The sequence below is a fragment of the Eutrema salsugineum genome, unplaced genomic scaffold, assembly GCF_000478725.1.
Source record: "Eutrema salsugineum unplaced genomic scaffold, Eutsalg1_0 scaffold_10, whole genome shotgun sequence".
NCBI classification, from domain to species: Eukaryota; Viridiplantae; Streptophyta; class Magnoliopsida; order Brassicales; family Brassicaceae; genus Eutrema; species Eutrema salsugineum.
The window spans coordinates 3,612,035-3,628,774 of NW_006256908.1; the positions used below are offsets into that span (position 1 = coordinate 3,612,035).

General features: G+C 39.9%; 2 protein-coding genes across 7 annotated transcripts; both read left to right on the forward strand.

Annotated features, from left to right (window-relative positions):
* Positions 1 to 321: 321 nt before the first annotated feature.
* On the forward strand, positions 322 to 4,178 carry LOC18028028 (proteoglycan 4). Of its 2 annotated transcripts, none has more exons than XM_006409787.2 (6): positions 322 to 454; positions 833 to 1,197; positions 1,317 to 1,356; positions 1,445 to 1,611; positions 1,700 to 1,913; positions 1,999 to 4,178. In XM_006409787.2, exons 2-6 carry the CDS (start codon positions 907 to 909, stop codon positions 4,032 to 4,034), a joined length of 2,748 nt encoding a protein of 915 aa, XP_006409850.1. In that variant the 5' UTR covers positions 322 to 454; positions 833 to 906; the 3' UTR covers positions 4,035 to 4,178. The 2 variants fall into 2 exon arrangements, with proteins under 2 accessions (XP_006409850.1, XP_024003994.1); XM_024148226.1 differs by having other exon boundaries at positions 2,002 to 4,178.
* Positions 4,179 to 4,492: 314 nt separating this feature from the next.
* Positions 4,493 to 9,073, forward strand: LOC18028029 (receptor-like serine/threonine-protein kinase NCRK). 5 transcript variants are annotated; one of them, XM_024148055.1, is made up of 11 exons: positions 4,493 to 4,772; positions 6,190 to 6,287; positions 6,387 to 6,465; positions 6,588 to 6,680; positions 6,757 to 6,861; positions 6,943 to 7,206; positions 7,283 to 7,527; positions 7,616 to 7,912; positions 7,987 to 8,229; positions 8,317 to 8,547; positions 8,638 to 9,073. In XM_024148055.1, exons 3-11 carry the CDS (start codon positions 6,396 to 6,398, stop codon positions 8,794 to 8,796), a joined length of 1,707 nt encoding a protein of 568 aa, XP_024003823.1. In that variant the 5' UTR covers positions 4,493 to 4,772; positions 6,190 to 6,287; positions 6,387 to 6,395; the 3' UTR covers positions 8,797 to 9,073. The 5 variants fall into 5 exon arrangements, with proteins under 5 accessions (XP_024003823.1, XP_024003822.1, XP_024003821.1 ...); XM_024148054.1 differs by lacking the exon at positions 4,493 to 4,772 and adding an exon at positions 5,560 to 5,669; XM_024148053.1 differs by lacking the exon at positions 4,493 to 4,772 and adding an exon at positions 6,007 to 6,098.
* Positions 9,074 to 16,740: the final 7,667 nt, after the last annotated feature.

Below are 16,740 nucleotides of genomic sequence, written 5' to 3' on the forward strand. Positions count from 1 at the left end.
AAAATTAATTGAATTAATTTTTGAAAATGATACTAATTAATTATGAAAATACAAATAAAAAATATTGCAAAAGTTTAAATAGATTTTTTAATAAAATAGATTAATTATTATTTAAAATAAAATAATATATTTTAATATTTTAGAGAATGAGTTTGAATCGGTTTATCCGGTTTATTTGGTTCCCAGTCTGCGCAAAATCTCGCCGAAATAAACCGAACAAAGATTTGGTTTAGTTCATTCGAAATTCGATCTGTTTGATTTTGGTTTAGAGGAAGAATTAATTCGGTTATTTGGTTCGGTTGAAAATACTCCACTGTACTCATTTTTTCTGGATCCTACCTATCACTCTTCTTCTGCTTCGACGGAAAAGGAAAAAAAAAACCTTAAAAATCCTCTGAATCGACATTTCTTGCTTCAGATTATTTTCTCCTGCGATCGGATCCTCCATTTTAAGGTTTATTTTTGCTTTACACTGTTCTGGGATTTTCTGATTTCGCTTTTAATTTCCGAATCTACACTCGCTTGAAATTGGGTTTTTGATTTTCCTTAAAAAAAAAAATCTCCGAAATCATTTATATGATGAAATCGTAGCCAAAGTGTGTTTCTTGACACTGCAATAAACTTATGAATCTTGTTCTTACTTAAAGTTCATCACTTTGCAGGTCTCTTTGCTTGTTTTTGTTTTGCTCTTTCTCTTTTAGGAAAAAAAAATTTGATTAACCTTAGAGATCAGTGTTGGTTCTTCTAGTGTTCGCTCCCAAAGAATGAAAATTTTGAGTAGCTTGATTGTTTTTTTTCATTAATAGTCTGAGAGATATGTTTTGATCCACAGGGAACTGAAGAAGCAACAGGTTGTTTGCCAAAAACACAAAGCAAAGCAGGCACTATCTAGATGACCCTGTAACGATGGCTTCAACGAATGTCCCTGATGAGAACGAGTCCATTGGACATACTTCTGTGACCTTACCTGAGATTCTGACTTCTTCTGACTTCCAAGAGAATCTTGCAGCCTTGGGAGATCAGGTTTATGACATGGAGATGCCTCAGGCTCCTGATGAAGCTGCCTTCACCGAGTTACCTTTGAATGTAGAGGAAGTTTTGGTTAGAGAAGAAAGTAGTAGAACAAGTCATGATGATGATGCTACTTTTCACCCTGTCTCTGGATTAGACATTCAAGGTTCTGCTAGATCAGATCAGGTTACTTGCTGCTGCCTCTTTTAAAAGACTGTTTATTTTTCTTTGTTGGCTTAAAGTTTCAGTTTCGTTGATCTCATGTTTTGCTTATGCATTTGATTTTTTTTTTTTTCCTTTTACAGGGTGCTCAAGGTACACGTTCTACGCAAGCAGCTTCTTCAGGTATAGTGATCGCCATGCTTTAGTTAGAGACTAGAATTGGTTTTTTACTCGAATTTTAAGACTTTGTTGCGTTTTGACGGTTGTGTAGTTAACCAATCAGAGGTTGTTCCTCCTAACATCTCATCTGGCGGATCAACAGTCAATGATCAAATGGGACAGTCTCTTCAGATGCATATGTTCAGCAACCCATATGATTACGAGCTGGAGAGGCTGCGCAGAGAAGAAGAGAGCTTAAATAAGAACTTTGAAGAAACGGTTAGTTCCTCCAACTTCTCTGCAATTCTATCTATATTCAGTTTTCTTTTCTCTATGCTCATTGTCTCGTTTTTTCTTTTGTAAGCAGACGTCAGCTCTGATGGCTGAGCTCGAGAAAGAGATGGCTGAACTAAGGAGCAAGTACGAGAAGGAATCTCAAGAGTTAGATGCTGCTTATAACGCCAAAGTGATGGAGGCAGAAGCCAATAAGAGTTTAGTTGAAATGAGCAGTCTATTGGGGAATGCTTTCATGTCTAAATGTACAGAAAGGAGTGAATCCATTGATCTTGGAGCTTTAAGAGGTAAAGGTTAAAAGTGAAAGCAAAAAACGAATTTGGAATAAAGCAAAATGATCTTAAACGAACACTCTCTTCTTTCCTCTTTTAGCAGCTATAGTCTCTCAATATTCAGTTCAGGAGCAGCAAGCAGTGCAAACAAACACAGATATGAATTCAACGTCTCTTCCTGGACCTTCAGTCACATCTGAACCAACACGGATATCTCAGGAAGCAGCAGTGCAAGCAAACACAGATATGAATCCAACTTCTTCTCCTCAACCTTCAGTCATTGCTGCAGAAACTCCAATCTCAGACCCGTCAGGTCCACTTTCTCATTTCCCGCCCTGCACCACATCTCAACCAACACCGAGGTCTCAGGCTCAGCAAGCGCATATTTATCCAACCACTCCTCCTAGGCCTTCAGTCACAGCTGCAGAGAATCCAATCTCAAACCTGTCAGGTCCACTTTCTCATTTACCGCTCTGCACCACGCCTCATTTAACACTGATATCTCAACAAGCAGCAGTACAAGTTAACACACATGTGAATTCAACCACTCCTCCTTCTCGGCCTTCAGTCACAGCTGCAGAGACTCCAATCCCAAACCCATCAGATCCACTTTCTCATTTATCGCCCTGCACCACTTCTGAACCAACACTGATATCTCAGGAAGGAGCAGTACAAGCTAAGACACTTATGAATCCAACGTCTCCTCCTGGACCTTCAGTCTCATCAGCAGAAACTCCAGTCTCAAACCAGTCAGGTCCACTTTCTCATTCACTAAGCTGCACCACAACTCAACCAACACCAACATCTCAGCAAGCAGCAGTACAACCTCCTCCTCAACCTTCAGTCACAGCAGAAGAAACTCCAATCCCAAACCTATCAGGTCCTCTTTCTCATTTCCCAAGCTGCTCCACGTCTCAATCAACACCGGTATCTCAGCAAGGAGTACAAACAAACACACATATGAATACAACTGCTCCTCCTCAACCTTCAGTCACTGCTGCAGAAACTCCAATCTCAGACCCGTCAGGTCCTCTTTCGCCTTTCCCAAGCTGCTCCACGACTCAACCAACACCGATATCTCAGCAAGCAGCAGTACAAGCAAACACGCATATGAATCCAACCTCTCCTCCTCAACCTTCAGTCACAGCTGCAGAGGTTCCAATGCCAAATCTGTCAGGTCCACTTTCTCCTTCCCCGAGCTGCACCACGTCTCAACCAACACCGGTATCTCAGCAAGAAGTACAAACAGACAAACATATGAATACAACTTCTCCTCCTCTACCTTCTGTCACAGCAGCAGAACCTCCGATCCCAAACCTGTCATGTCCACTTTCTCATTCAACACGCTGCACCACATCTCAACCAACACCGACATCTCAACAAGCAGCAGTACAACCTCCTCCTCAACCTTCAGTCACAGCTGCAGAGAGTCCAATCCCAAACCTGTCAGGTCCACTTTCTCATTCACCACGCAGCACAACGTCTCAACCAACACCAACATCTCAGCAAGAAGTACAAGCAAACACACCTAAGATTACAACTTCTCCTCCTCGACCTTCAGCCACAGCAGCAGAAACTCCAACCCCAAATCAGTCAGGTCCTCTTTCGCATCTCCCAGGCCGCACCAAGACTCGACCAACACCAACATCTCAGCAAGCAGCAAAAGCAAACACTAAAACGCATGTGAGTTCAACCGCTCCTCCTCCACCTTCAGCTACAGAAGCAGAAACTCCAAACCCAAATCAGTCAGGTCCTCTTTCGCATCTCCCAAGCCGCACCAAGACTCAACCAAGACCGAAACCTCAGCAAGCAGCAGCACAATCAAACAAACATTTGAACTCAACGGCACGTTCTGGACCCCAAGTCACATCGAAAGCTCTTTCTTTGCATTCACCGAGCTCTAACACGGCTCAGCCAAGACCACCGCCTGTAATCTCCAACATTACTCCAACTTCTCCACCTGTGCACGGTGTAGTGCGTGCCCCGGCGCCTCATCTAAAGCCATTTCGACCATCTAACACTCCAAACTCTGCTCCTGCTTTAACAACACACCCAAGTAGGTTGGTTCAAGAAAAGGGACAGCAACAAGGGAAGTCAAAAGGTGGCTTGGTCTATCCTTCAGATGACGACGACTGACAAATCACTGGAGAATCAGTATATAATTATATATGATATGTTTTTTTTTTGTAGATTCTCTTAAGTTATTATGGCCTTTAAAACTTTTTGTTATGGAATTTATATATAAAAAACAAGAAAGGTGAAAAGAATCACAAGTAGTTAGTATGATTTTATGATTTCACCTCACAGTATCCATTTTTCAGTTAACTTAAACTGGTTTTTCAAATAAGACATGCGAATTTTCAAATTCTTTTTTCGATCAGGATCTGGAACCATACTCTGCTACATTAACTATTAATATTTATGTAACGAATTTCAATGGAAAGTTGATATTAATATAACCCCACGTGGCACGTGACATCCCCAGAATCTCATAATTGAACTGTTTTTAAAAACCCCCTCGATATATCAGTTCAGTGAGCAGTAGGCCTAGTGAGCAGTCTCACCTCAAACACAAACGCAAACGCAAACGTTATCGCATGAGCTTCTCTGTTTTGTCGCGTTTCACTTTCTCAAAGGGATATTTGCAGTTTCCCCTTCACTCTGACACTCTCTTCGTCGTCTTCGAGGAAGAGCTTTACTGTAAGCTCAACTGCTAACGCAATTTTGCTTCTTTCCGCGTTTGCGTTTTAGCTTGAAATCTTCGTCTCTGTTAAGCTGGAACTTTACGTAGACGAGAAAGCTTAAAATCCTTGACATCAACATTGTTGCTTCTGGAGAGATAGTTTCCTCCTGCAGACGATTCTCCATTTTAAGGTTCTGAGTTTTTTATTTTTCGCATTAAATGTTCAAAAGTTGACGTATTGAGTTAAAAAAAACAAACATTATTTTCGCTATTTTCTCTTCATGAATCGAAAAATCATGACATGGGTTTCTGTTGAATTCCCCTAAAAAGCTTCACTTTTCCATTAAAAGAGCTTGGATTAGGTCAATGGCGGAAAACTGGTCCCATATCGAAAACCGGTTTACTTAAACCGGTTACCGACAACCGACACCGGAAATCGTGGGGTCACGACAATTCGCTTCGACCAACGTTTTGCCTTTTCCTTAAAAGCAAATCCTTTTCTTCATCTCTTTTTGGATATTTCTAATTTGGATATATTCAGAAAGAGATATATCTAATTTGGTTTGTCCAAACCCTAAATCTCGGATTTTGGTTTGATTTTATTACATCCTGTTTCTTAGATTAACTCATTGAAGCTTATTCATATTAGCATATGGTTTGTTTGATACAATCTAACAACATTTATGAACTTTTGGGAAATTTTTTATTTATGATATGAAGATTTTGCCATTAGTAAAGTTAACACTTGAAAAATAGTTTGTTTTGATATAAAATTGGTTTTACTTTCAATGATTCTCCATCTTTGATACTGTAATGGTTGAAGGGTCACTCTCAGATTTGCAATTCCGTTTCTTTCTAAAGGTGGTTGGTCCGTTTTCATTTCATTAATATTTGTGTTTCGCTCTTTTGACTAATGCTAATCAATCATTTCTTTAATCACATTAAATGAATAATATTTTACTAATTCCCTATCCCTCAAGATGCTCCACTTCTTTCTTCTTATATCTTTTGTCTGCAACTTTTTTTTCTTGACACTACAATTCACTAAAGAATCTTCCTCTTACTCCAAAGCTCACACAATTTGCAGGGTAATGTATCCCATTTTGGCCCTCTTGTTCTGTTTTGTTATGCTTTGCTCTATTAGCAAAATTTTGATGAATCTCTCATTGGAGCTTTCTCAGGGAATTAGTGTCGGTTCTTCTGTTTTTGTGTCTTTATCTAAAAACATAACCAACTAACTATAGAGGGAACTAGAAATTTGCAGAATTTAGATGACTGGCAATGGATCTTAAATGATTGATGTGACCGGTATGAGTTTTACTACTTTTATTGATTGGGGTTACTTGTATCCTCTTCTAGCTTTGGAACCTTAGACGTGGAGTCTCTTGATTGTTGTCTGACCAGGTCATAGAATGTTGTTTTTTTGTTGGATTATCTTGGAGCTTAGTTCCCAGTGGGTGCAACAGAGTTAGAATCTTTTGGATGTCTGTTCACCAACCATTCATTCACATTCCACTGTATATTTACCTTAATTTCTATAAAAATTCACCACTCCTTGCAATCTGGTTCTTAATCAACATTCTCTAATCTAACGTTTATTTTTTTCAGGTTGATTCTATATTACCTCTCTATTATTCTTGTTGTGGATTGTTGTGTACTTGGGAGTTGAGCTTACTTTGAGTAGAAGCAATAAATCCGACATGAAGGTCTTCTTTCTAACAATCTTCTGTCTTTATGAATCTCCACTCGCTCTTTTTGTTGGCTATCAAAGAACTAAGCAATTTAGTTATTTCCTCCTTCTGCAGCAAATATAAATGAAGATGAGAGTGGAAACCGCGCTTGTGATTCTCTTGGGCCTCATATCAGTTCAGCAATGCTATGGAGGTCTAGTATATTAGTTTATACTCCTTCCATATTTTTTATGCTTGTGAGATTCAGAGATAAGCAAGAAACATATGTAAAAATGGTGTGAGTTTCAGTTAAATAGATGAAGTTTCTGTTTCCAGGCGCAAGCAACTGGACTTGCACGTGCTTCTCTTCGGGAAATCAAAGTGAGATCCTGGAATCTAACTGTACCACATCATGTAATTGCAGACCAGGTTGGCTTTCTTGAATTAGTTTTCTCTTTACCAAGATTCTGTAGAAAACTAACTTTATGACTCTTCCTTACAATAGCAGATAGAGACCAATGGTTATGCTTGTGTCCGGCAAATGGATTTCCAATGATAGCCATTGGCGGTTCAAATTCTTCATGCTTCACTTCTTGCAACTGCTCTGCTGGTCCTTTTCTACTTTATCTATCGTTCTATGGCAAAGCTTAGTCGATTATATCACTTGTTTATACTGCTTAATTGTTTCCAGGACCTGTAGGCGAGACCAAATCTCCAAAGAAGAAATCTTTATCTAGGAAACTCGTTCTTGCTTTACTAGTCCTCTGCGTTGTACTCACTTCAATAGCATTTCTTGCATCTATGATTTGCTACATTTGTCGAAGAAGCAAATTTTCTGGACAAACCACTTCAGTCTCTTCAGATAGAGAATCAAGCTGGCATAGCTCTGCTAACTTAATAACCCGTAAAAGCTCGGTTTCACAACCCAAAATTAGCATCAGCTCCTCCGTGACAGGTGAACCATTTTTGCCTCCCTCTCTTAGTTTAAACAGAAGATGAAAACATTAATTTGTTTTTGTTTTTTCTTTTAGGATGTTTCTTTCAGAATGCTTCTTTGTTTTGTTTGAGCAAAACGGAAACAATCCATGGAGCGATTTTTCAGTTCTCATATGCAGAGTTAGAGCAAGCAACCAATAAATTCTCCAGCAACAGCGTCATAGGACACGGAGGAAGTAGCTGTGTTTACCGTGGACAGCTCAAAGACGGTAAAACCGCTGCGATCAAACGTCTAAATGCACCTAAAGGAAATGAGACAGACACTCTATTCTCAACAGAAGTATTAAACCTCCTCTGCTCCTCCTGCTTCTTATTTAGAAGGTTTCATATTTGATCCAGATAATGAAATTGTGTGTATGTTTTCGTAGGTTGAGTTATTATCAAGACTGCATCATTACCATGTGGTTCCGTTAATTGGATATTGTTCGGAGTTTCATGGCAAACACGCAGAGAGGCTTCTTGTTTTTGAGTACATGTCTTATGGAAGTCTGAGAGATTGCTTAGATGGAAAGTTGGGAGAGAAAATGACATGGAACATCAGAATCTCTCTCGCTCTTGGAGCTGCAAGAGGGCTTGAGTATCTTCACGAAGCTGCTGCACCAAGAATCTTACACCGAGATGTTAAATCCACAAATATTCTCCTTGATGAGAATTGGCATGCAAAAGTAAGTAACACAAACCTTCCTCCAAATATTAGCTTCAATGAGCCCAATTTTGAAGGCATAAAGTTGTTATACAGATAACAGATCTTGGGATGGCTAAGTGTTTGAGCAGTGACGGTTTAGAAAGCGGTTCAAGCTCTCCAACGATGGGACTGCAAGGAACATTTGGCTACTTTGCACCTGAATACGCAATTGCAGGATGTGCTTCACCTATGTCAGATGTTTTTAGCTTCGGTGTTGTTCTTCTCGAGCTTATAACAGGAAGAAAACCGATACAGAAACCGAGCAACAACAAAGGAGAAGAAAGTCTCGTTATATGGGTTAGTTAAAAGGAAAAGTTTATGATTCTTTTACTCTTTAACCAACAAAGTTTAAAGTCTCTGATATATGGTTGGTTGTTGTTTTAGGCTATGCCGCGTTTACAAGATAGTAAGCGGGTGATTGAAGAACTTCCTGATCCGAGGCTTAAAGGGAAGTTTGCTGAAGAAGAGATGCAGATAATGGCGTATCTTGCTAAAGAGTGTTTGCTTTTGGAACCAGAAGCTAGACCAACAATGAGAGAAGTTGTTCAGATCCTCTCAACCATCACACCAGACACATCTAAACGTAGAAGCTTCCCCATTAATCATCTTTTTCAGGTAATGTTTCTAATCAAACTTTTTGTAGCTAAAAGCAAACACAAGCGCATAATTTGAATGTTTGAAACAATGGAAACACGGTCTTGGCAGAGTAATGAGAAGAAGAAGGAAAGCAAAGTAGGATGGTCAAGAGGTGGGAGCAGGAGTGGACAGGAAGAGGAATCAGTGGATCTAACTGAGCCACGGTTCGAGTCCTTCTGCTTGCCGAATGTGAAGCCGGTCTTGCTTGAACCATCTGCACATATTTAAAACTTAAAAGTAGTTAGGAAAGCACAGAACTATACAAAAACTGAGCCATCTCGCATGTGTGTAGATAAACGCTCACTCTGGCGAGGGTGGGGAGCATTGAGGCTTGAGAGTTTTCTATAAGTAAAGTGAGTGTCCTGATTTGTTCTAAACGAGATGAATTTTAATTTATAATCTAATCAAATATTTTAAAATTACAGAGTAGTTTAGTGATTAGTGAACGGATTAGTGCATGAAAATGGGTTTGTTTACTCTATGTGATCTATGCCTTTGGATTGAACATTGATTGAGCATGCTAGCATCATTAGTCATATCAAGTCTTCAACATGCCCATATTTTTTCATATATAATATTTTCATAAATCCTGTTTAGTTCTCAATTGCTTTGGAATTTGTCAACTACAACAATCAATGCTTAGTTTAGAGAGTATCATGCATTGATCATTTCTAGTTCAAGCACTATTCTCTAGCCATAAGTGATTAGGTGGTTTATACATTTACCATATGTTTCTCCTCAAAAGTTAAACCAATTATTAAATACTATAAAAGGGTTTTAATTGGTCTTTAATATGTAACAATGTATTTGAGTTTTTATGGTCAATTTCAAAAACTTATATCTCATTGATGCGTGCTCGTGTCAACTACGTGAGGGAACAAGTTTTACTCTTAACAAAACAAATGAAAGCCGCAAGTGCACATCTAATCAGTTGTAGTATTTAGGGATCGAATCCACAGAGATTTGTGTGCCTGGTATTCTTCTACGGTTTTTAACTTTATGTCTAGACTAAATTGGTTTTAAAGGTTGGTTGTTTTTCTCGAATTAAACTAAGGCAAAAGAAATCGAATGAAAGGCAATAGAACAAGTAAAATATCGAATGAAAGACTAATAAGGCAAGTAAATATCGAATGAAAGGTAAATAAAGCAAGTAAATAACGAACTAAGGAAATTGAAATGCAGGTCTAAGAAAAGCAAGTAAAAATCGATGGAATTGTAAACTATGGCTAAAAACGCTGAACTTTTGGGAACTCTAAGGGATCATAATCGGTTTTAACACTAAAGTAGATAGATTGGGATTGACGGATAACAATATATGGGTTCTAGAGCTAGAGTACGGCGGTATGACTACGTCACTGTCGTGATCATAACCAATTGTTTCTCGCAACCCTGACCAGTAGGTTTCCACTCTGGCCCTGGAAGGGAGAGAACGCAAGAGCTGCACAAGACTCGTCAATACTCACGATCTCGCCGCAAGTAGGTTTCCACTCCTACGGAAAAATCGTCTGTTTCATTCTAGGGCTGATACTTAATGAAAACTTTCGCAACACTAACTATCTAGATCAGATACTAGGTGATCAATCAAGCATATATGCAATAAGAACAAGAATAAACAGAGAACAGGTCGAAATCCCAGATCTATAAACCTAGATGTCTTAATCGATTATGAGAGCCCATTTCGGGAACCCTAAGCCCAACTCGGGATCTACTCAGACGTGGCTGAGTTCGACATCATCATTGGTTTTAATAAAAGTAATGAAAAACAGTAAAGAAAAGAGATAAAGAAAGCTTCTCTATTGAAGAACTCGGACTTGAACAATCTTCTACAAAAATCTCATAAAAACGGCTAAAGGAAAAGGGTTTCTGTAAAGTATGTAAAAGCTCCCCTAAAAACGACCTAAATGACATGTATTTATAGTCTCGAATACTCCATGGTCTCTAGGGTTCCGGAATTGAGGCTGGGAATGACTTTGGGCTTCAGATAAGTGGGCTTTAAGTCGGAGGTTGAATGCCACGGTTGGGAGTGTTGTGACTGCGGCAATTGGCTTGTTGGCCGCGGTCGGGAAGCTTCTGACCGCGGCAAATAGCTTGTTGGCCGCGGTCGCGTGAGTTGCTGGCCGACTCTGCGTGGCTTCGGGGCTAATGGAATATCTTGAGATCCAACCGTTTGAATGTCTCCAAACCAAGTGCATTTGAAAGCTCGTTGATTCTTCTATAAGTTGTCCAATTTTGAGGGTGATCAGACGGTGAGAAGGTCTTCGTCTCTCCATGAGAGTTCTGACGGTCTGCATTTATCCAAAAGAGTCTTTTTGTTCCATTTTGTGCCTCTTTATCCCAAATTACCTGAAAAGTCTTTTAAAATCCGGAAACATAGAAATCCTTTGAAAACCTTTGAAAACAGAGTAAAAACACCTGTAAAAGATATTAAAATGATCCATAAAAATAGTCAAAATCCGGTGTTATCAACTCCCCTAGACTTAGTCTTTTGTTTGTCCTCAAACAAAACAAAGGCTAAATCTCGGCGAGAGGTTTGAAAACGCAGGAACTAAACAAAATTTCAGAGACCAAATTTCTAGACCAATATCAATCAGTATGCATCAATCGGGAATAGCCTAGAAAATTCTCACTAGCAATACAGGCATAACTAGTCTGTTAATCCGTCATGCAGAAATCTATGCACTAAGATCTAACTTCCAGTCAACTAGCTCTTAACATTCATTAAAAATCTCGGTGGTTCTCATCAAAGAAAATCTAGGCAAGGCAATCTAGGCTAGGTGTAAAGAAAGATTATTTTGGGGGTATGGCTTAAAGTGTTTAAGGGTTACCTGAAGATCTGGAGGATGCAGGACATTATGCAAAACCGCAAGAGAGAGTGAAGCTGTTGGTATCCACAGTTTTCAGTCACTTTTTCTCGACATAGATTCGTGGTTTTCTTCCTCAAGTTCTCTCCAAACTCCCCCAGGCTTAGATTTTTGTAAATCTTTCAAAACAATAGCTCCTTAAACGAATAGTGGTTTCTCATTGCTCCATAAATTTTGACAATCTAAGACTCATTAGGCTTTTTGTTTCCCTTTCTCTTTTCACGTTTTTTTTTTTTTTTTTTTTTAGAGAAAGAGAACACCTTTAGATATAGAGTCTTAGAGAGCACGAATTTACCAATTAATATCTGTCTTCTAAAGCTTTATTATGTTTCTGATACTCTTCCTTCCCAATTCCATTCAGTCTCTTTTGCGAGTGATAGAAAACTGCGTCGCTCCTCTTCTCTCCGACGTTTTTGCACATATCTGCTGATATAAACTAAAGAGAGAATGCATGAGGATTGAAAACAAAGGTTTTGGGTTTAGGGTATGGTACCAGATAAAGATAAACTGGTCATCTAGGACGACAAAGAGTGGTAAAAATGATGGTACAAGACGTCCTAGATGTGTATGTCGATGCCTGCCTATATCCTGTTACTAGTATATCCTGTTAGAAAGAATCTCCATGAATAGAAGTCCTCTGGTGGGAGTTCGTAGTGCAAGTACTCTAGCTACCGCCTAGTCTAGTGCTAACCACAAATGAGCTATCATGCATAGTGTAGAAGTGTGCAGGTCTAAATCATCATAGTTTTGCGTCAAACATTCCTGAAAAAATACTTAATGTCGAATAGGTTACATATTAAAATTTAAAAAGTACTTGAAATTTAAAAGCAAAGGCAGGAAAATAATTAGTACGGATAGACATCCTCCCCCAGACTTAAATCACATTGTCCCCAGTGTGAAAAAGTTGGTGAAAGGATGGTGAATAAAAGCAAAATAAGATAAAATAAGATAAAAGAAAAGAAAATGATGATAGAACCGTGATGGTAGTGAAGTGCTGATCAATCACTCATCCTCTGAAGTGTCGTCTGCGAACTGGTGCTGCTCCTGTAAGAAGGTGACAACGCGCTCAAAGCGTCGTCCCTGTCTCTCAACTCTGCGCTCTAGATCGGAATGAGTGTGTGATGATGTGGATGATGAGGCGTGGCCGGTCGGAATGGATGGCTGAAAATGAGTACGGGCTGCAGCTGCATCACGCCTCGCCTTGGCCACTATGTACTGGCCAATGGTGAATGGTAATCGAGGTACAGATGGCAGAAAATCATCGGATTCCAGAGTCCATCGAGGGCGTCCTCCGTTGCACAATCTCGGGATAGATGATGAAGGTAAGCGGACTCGGTGCTCCTCAGTGCCAGTGCAATACTTGTAACCAAACCTGTCTGGATCGAAAGTGGCACGAGAGATAGTGTGATCGCGAGAGAGATAAAGTAGATCATACCAGACATCGGGAAGTGGATCATCAGATGAGAAATCGAATCCTACAGCCTGTAGTATCGCTGTAATAGCACTCCCGAAGGCTGGAGTAGCGTCATCGCAACCATGTAAATCATGCTTCACCTTTACCATATTCTGCGATAAGATCCAGGCAAAGCACGCAAGTCGTGGATCATCCATAAACGGAATCTGAAGTGTAATGAGCTCAGTCTTCAAGACACCTCCCATGTTGGCTCTAGAGAAGATTGTGTGTGCTAAAAGTTTGTGCACAACTCTCACTGCTGGGTGGCTAAGAAGGGCTGACTTAGATCTCCCACTATCGTAAGCTCCATTACCCATCTCTCTTCATAGGTTAAGATCAGGTTCATCTTCAAGGTAGATGCCATCAGTGTACGGAAGCTTAAGAGCTTCACAAACCTCGGAAATTGTGAGAGAATAAGGCTGTCCGCGGATGGAGAATGACAAGATGCCATCTGATGCTCTGGGATTCCTCCTCTTCGTGTGGTGAAGTGTGACGGTCGCTAAAAGTTCACGGACTAGCTCAAGATAAGTCGGAAGGTTCAGCTCACAGTAGGGTCTCAGCTTAAGTGCATCGATGTACCAGATCACATCCTCTCTGATTCCAAGCATCTCGAGTGTATGATAATCAATGCAAGGCGTGGGTTTTAGGTTCAGCTTCTTGAAACGCCTTGCATAGTCCACTCTCGGGTTCGTCTCCCTCCCAATGTATCGAATCTGTTGAGGCTCAGGAGGTGCTCGTGTTTCTCTTGAGTGCTGGAGCAATCTCATCACATAGCTTCTTCTTCTCGGTCTGGCTTGGTTCAGCATGTACTCTCCTAGAGTAGCATCGTCGGGAATGTCATCGGAGCTGCCACCAGTTCGACGGCTCCTTCGGGATCTGGTTTCATCCATTTTCTGCAAAATGAAATGATTCTTGGAAAAAGAGTGAATTTGGGTACTAATTTTAACACATTAAGATCTGTTATACTAATACTAGTATAAAGAGATTAATTAAAATTATTAGCAAACAGAATTGATATTAAATCAGAGAAATCAAGTAGTTCATGACTAAATTCGGATTTTTGATGTTCTCAACATAGAAATCTTCTAAAAATCGGTTTTTAAGAGTAATTTCCATGTGAATTCTAAAGATTACCCAATACTAATCACAAATCACACAAGACTAAATCAAATTCATCAATTTTGCTGTACCAAATTCGATTTTTATGAAGCATGTAGAATCCAAATTTCAAAAATCTCAATTCCTCTTAAGCTAGGTGCTAAAATCGATTTTTAGATAACCTAAATGGATAATCTATCATTCTTAAGCTATTTCCACCATCAATAGACCAAGATTATGGGTTTTTAAAGAAAACCCTAAGTTCAAAATCGAGTAAGAATGGTGAGTTTGAGGTTCATACCTTGCTGGAAAGAGAGAATTGATGGCATAATTGAAATCAGCTTTGAAAAAGAGTGAGGTTTGAGCCAAAAATCTTTTAAAAAGCTTAAGAATTGAAAAATGTGTTCTTTCTCCTAAATCTCTAAGTCTTTTGGAAGAGAAGAGAAGAAAGAGTTTTGATCCAAAAAGTTTGTTTCTTTTCTTTAAAAAAGCGTTTTTGAAGCAAAAACGGAAAATTTCTGGAAATTTTTAAGTTTACGGGAACTTACCTTTTCTTGTTTGCACATTAGGAAAGTTTAAAACTTACGGAGGATCTTTTCGGGTTTTACCGGGAACATTTCGGGAAATCCCGGGAATCACCAGGCAGAACCGGGAAACGGCAGAAATCCGCGGAACCATCTCAACGACCAACGGCCGCGGTCAGGAGACGCGCGACCGCGGTGGATGAAGGCTCGGCCGCGGTCACATTTCCGGCGCCGCGGTCGATGCACTCTTGGCCGCGGTCAGGTCTGTTGCGACCGCGGGTCTTCCTCCTGCGGCCTATTGTCTAATCTTCTCGTCTTTGCCGGGCCGAGCAGCTAAAGACCTACCTTTTTCTTATTGGTTTTTCTAATTTTCTGATTCTTTTGTGTTTTTTTTTGTTTTATAAAATACGTAATACTTAAAAAGAAAAAGAAAGTATAAACTAAAAAGAGAAAAAAAAATTAAAATTAAGAGTACCTAAATGGGTTGCCTCCTATTAAGCGCTTTTGTTTTAAGTCGTTTAGCTCGACGTAAGCATGAGGAATCAGGCTGATTTGAATGGCACTCCACTTGATTTGCCTTTATCACTTCCGGTTAGTGGAGGTTTTACTTCTTCTCCTTGAAGAGAAGTTTTCTTACCTTTAATCTTCTTGCGGACTTTAATGTTGTTCAGAACCCTTTTTGTGTTTTCGATCAGATCCTGGATCTGGTCCTCACTAGTTTCTGTTGCGTTCGGTGGAATGATGATCTTGATCTTTGCAAAAGCTTTCGGCTTCTCCTTTTCTTTCTCTTTTGGCCTATTTCCTTTGCTTGGAAATTCAATCTAAGATAGTAAGATAGTACCTTTTTCTGTCCACATTGAGGAAAACAGCATGCTGGTTTGCGTGATCGATAATTGCTCCTACTGTAGCTAGGAATGGTCTCCCGAAAATGAGTGGCCTCTCCTTGTCTTTATCCATCTCCAAGACTTGGAAATCTGCTGGAACAATCTTATCTCCTACTAGAACTTGTAGATCATGAATCGCCCCTTCAGTATCTTTTTGAGATGAATCTCCAAAAATAACCTTAACCGTCGATGTCCTTAAGGTTTTTATGCCCAATTTTTCGGCAAATGCCTTAGACATGATGTTGACATTGGCTCCGGAATCGCACAAGCAGTCTGTAAACTTGATTTCTGAAATGAAACATTGGAAAACAAAACGTCCCGGATCATCGGCTTTGGTAAGCCTTTGAAACGGTGATCGTTCGGGTACCTTAAACGGTGGCTGCTTGGGATCGATATCCTTGTACAGTGGTACAAAGATCGGGGTTTCTTCTTTCTTTCCATCGGTTCCAGACTCTTCTTCGGGCAATGTGGTTATGGCGTTGCAAAACTTCTTAGGGTTATCTTCAACTCTTCCTGGAAGAACTCCACTTTGCCTCTTCATAGAGTCGGCTGTTTGGGCAACCTGCACATCTAACTTTTTTACGTGCGAAGATAAAGATTCAAACTTACCATTCAGATCATTGTACATGCAGTCCACTTTCACGTTCACGTCTTTAGATGCTTTTTCGTTCGTCATAACGAGTTGTTGGATTGACTGTTCAAGTCTACCGATTTGTGAAGCTAGCTGGTTCGTCGTGACTCCCTGCTGTTGTACGAATTGATTGTTAAAACCCGTACCTTGGTAGTTATATGGCTGTCGCGGTTGGTATGGTACTATTCCTCCAAAGTTTCCACCTTGAAACTTGTTTTGGAAGGATTTCTGCTGAGGTGGGTAGTACTGATCTTGAGGATTCTCCACATTTGGATTGCGGTAAGAGAGATTGTTGTAATTTGCATTCCGGAAGGTGTTGTTGAAGTTGTTGTTGGAGTGATTTTGGTATGGCACCAGTGCTCCTACGTAGTTCACATCTTCTTCTTGAAATGCTTGATTAATGTGATCGATATCACTAGGTCCTTCCTCTTCTGCGCCATTGTTGGTTTCACAAGCATGGATCGGGCGATTGTTGCTCCTCAGAAGCTGGCTCACCATGTTCTTCAACTCGGTTATCTCCTTGTTGTCTGTTCCGGCTTGCTTCATCGATCGATCATATTCAGGACAATCATTGTTATTGGCTTGAGCCAAATTTTCGATGAGGGCTCTTCCTTGAGTTATCGTCTTTTGCCCAAAATCTCCATTGCTAGCTGTATCAAGTGAAAGTTTGTATTTTGGTTGCAAACCTCGATAAAATGTGCTCAGCAGGCTTGATCCATGA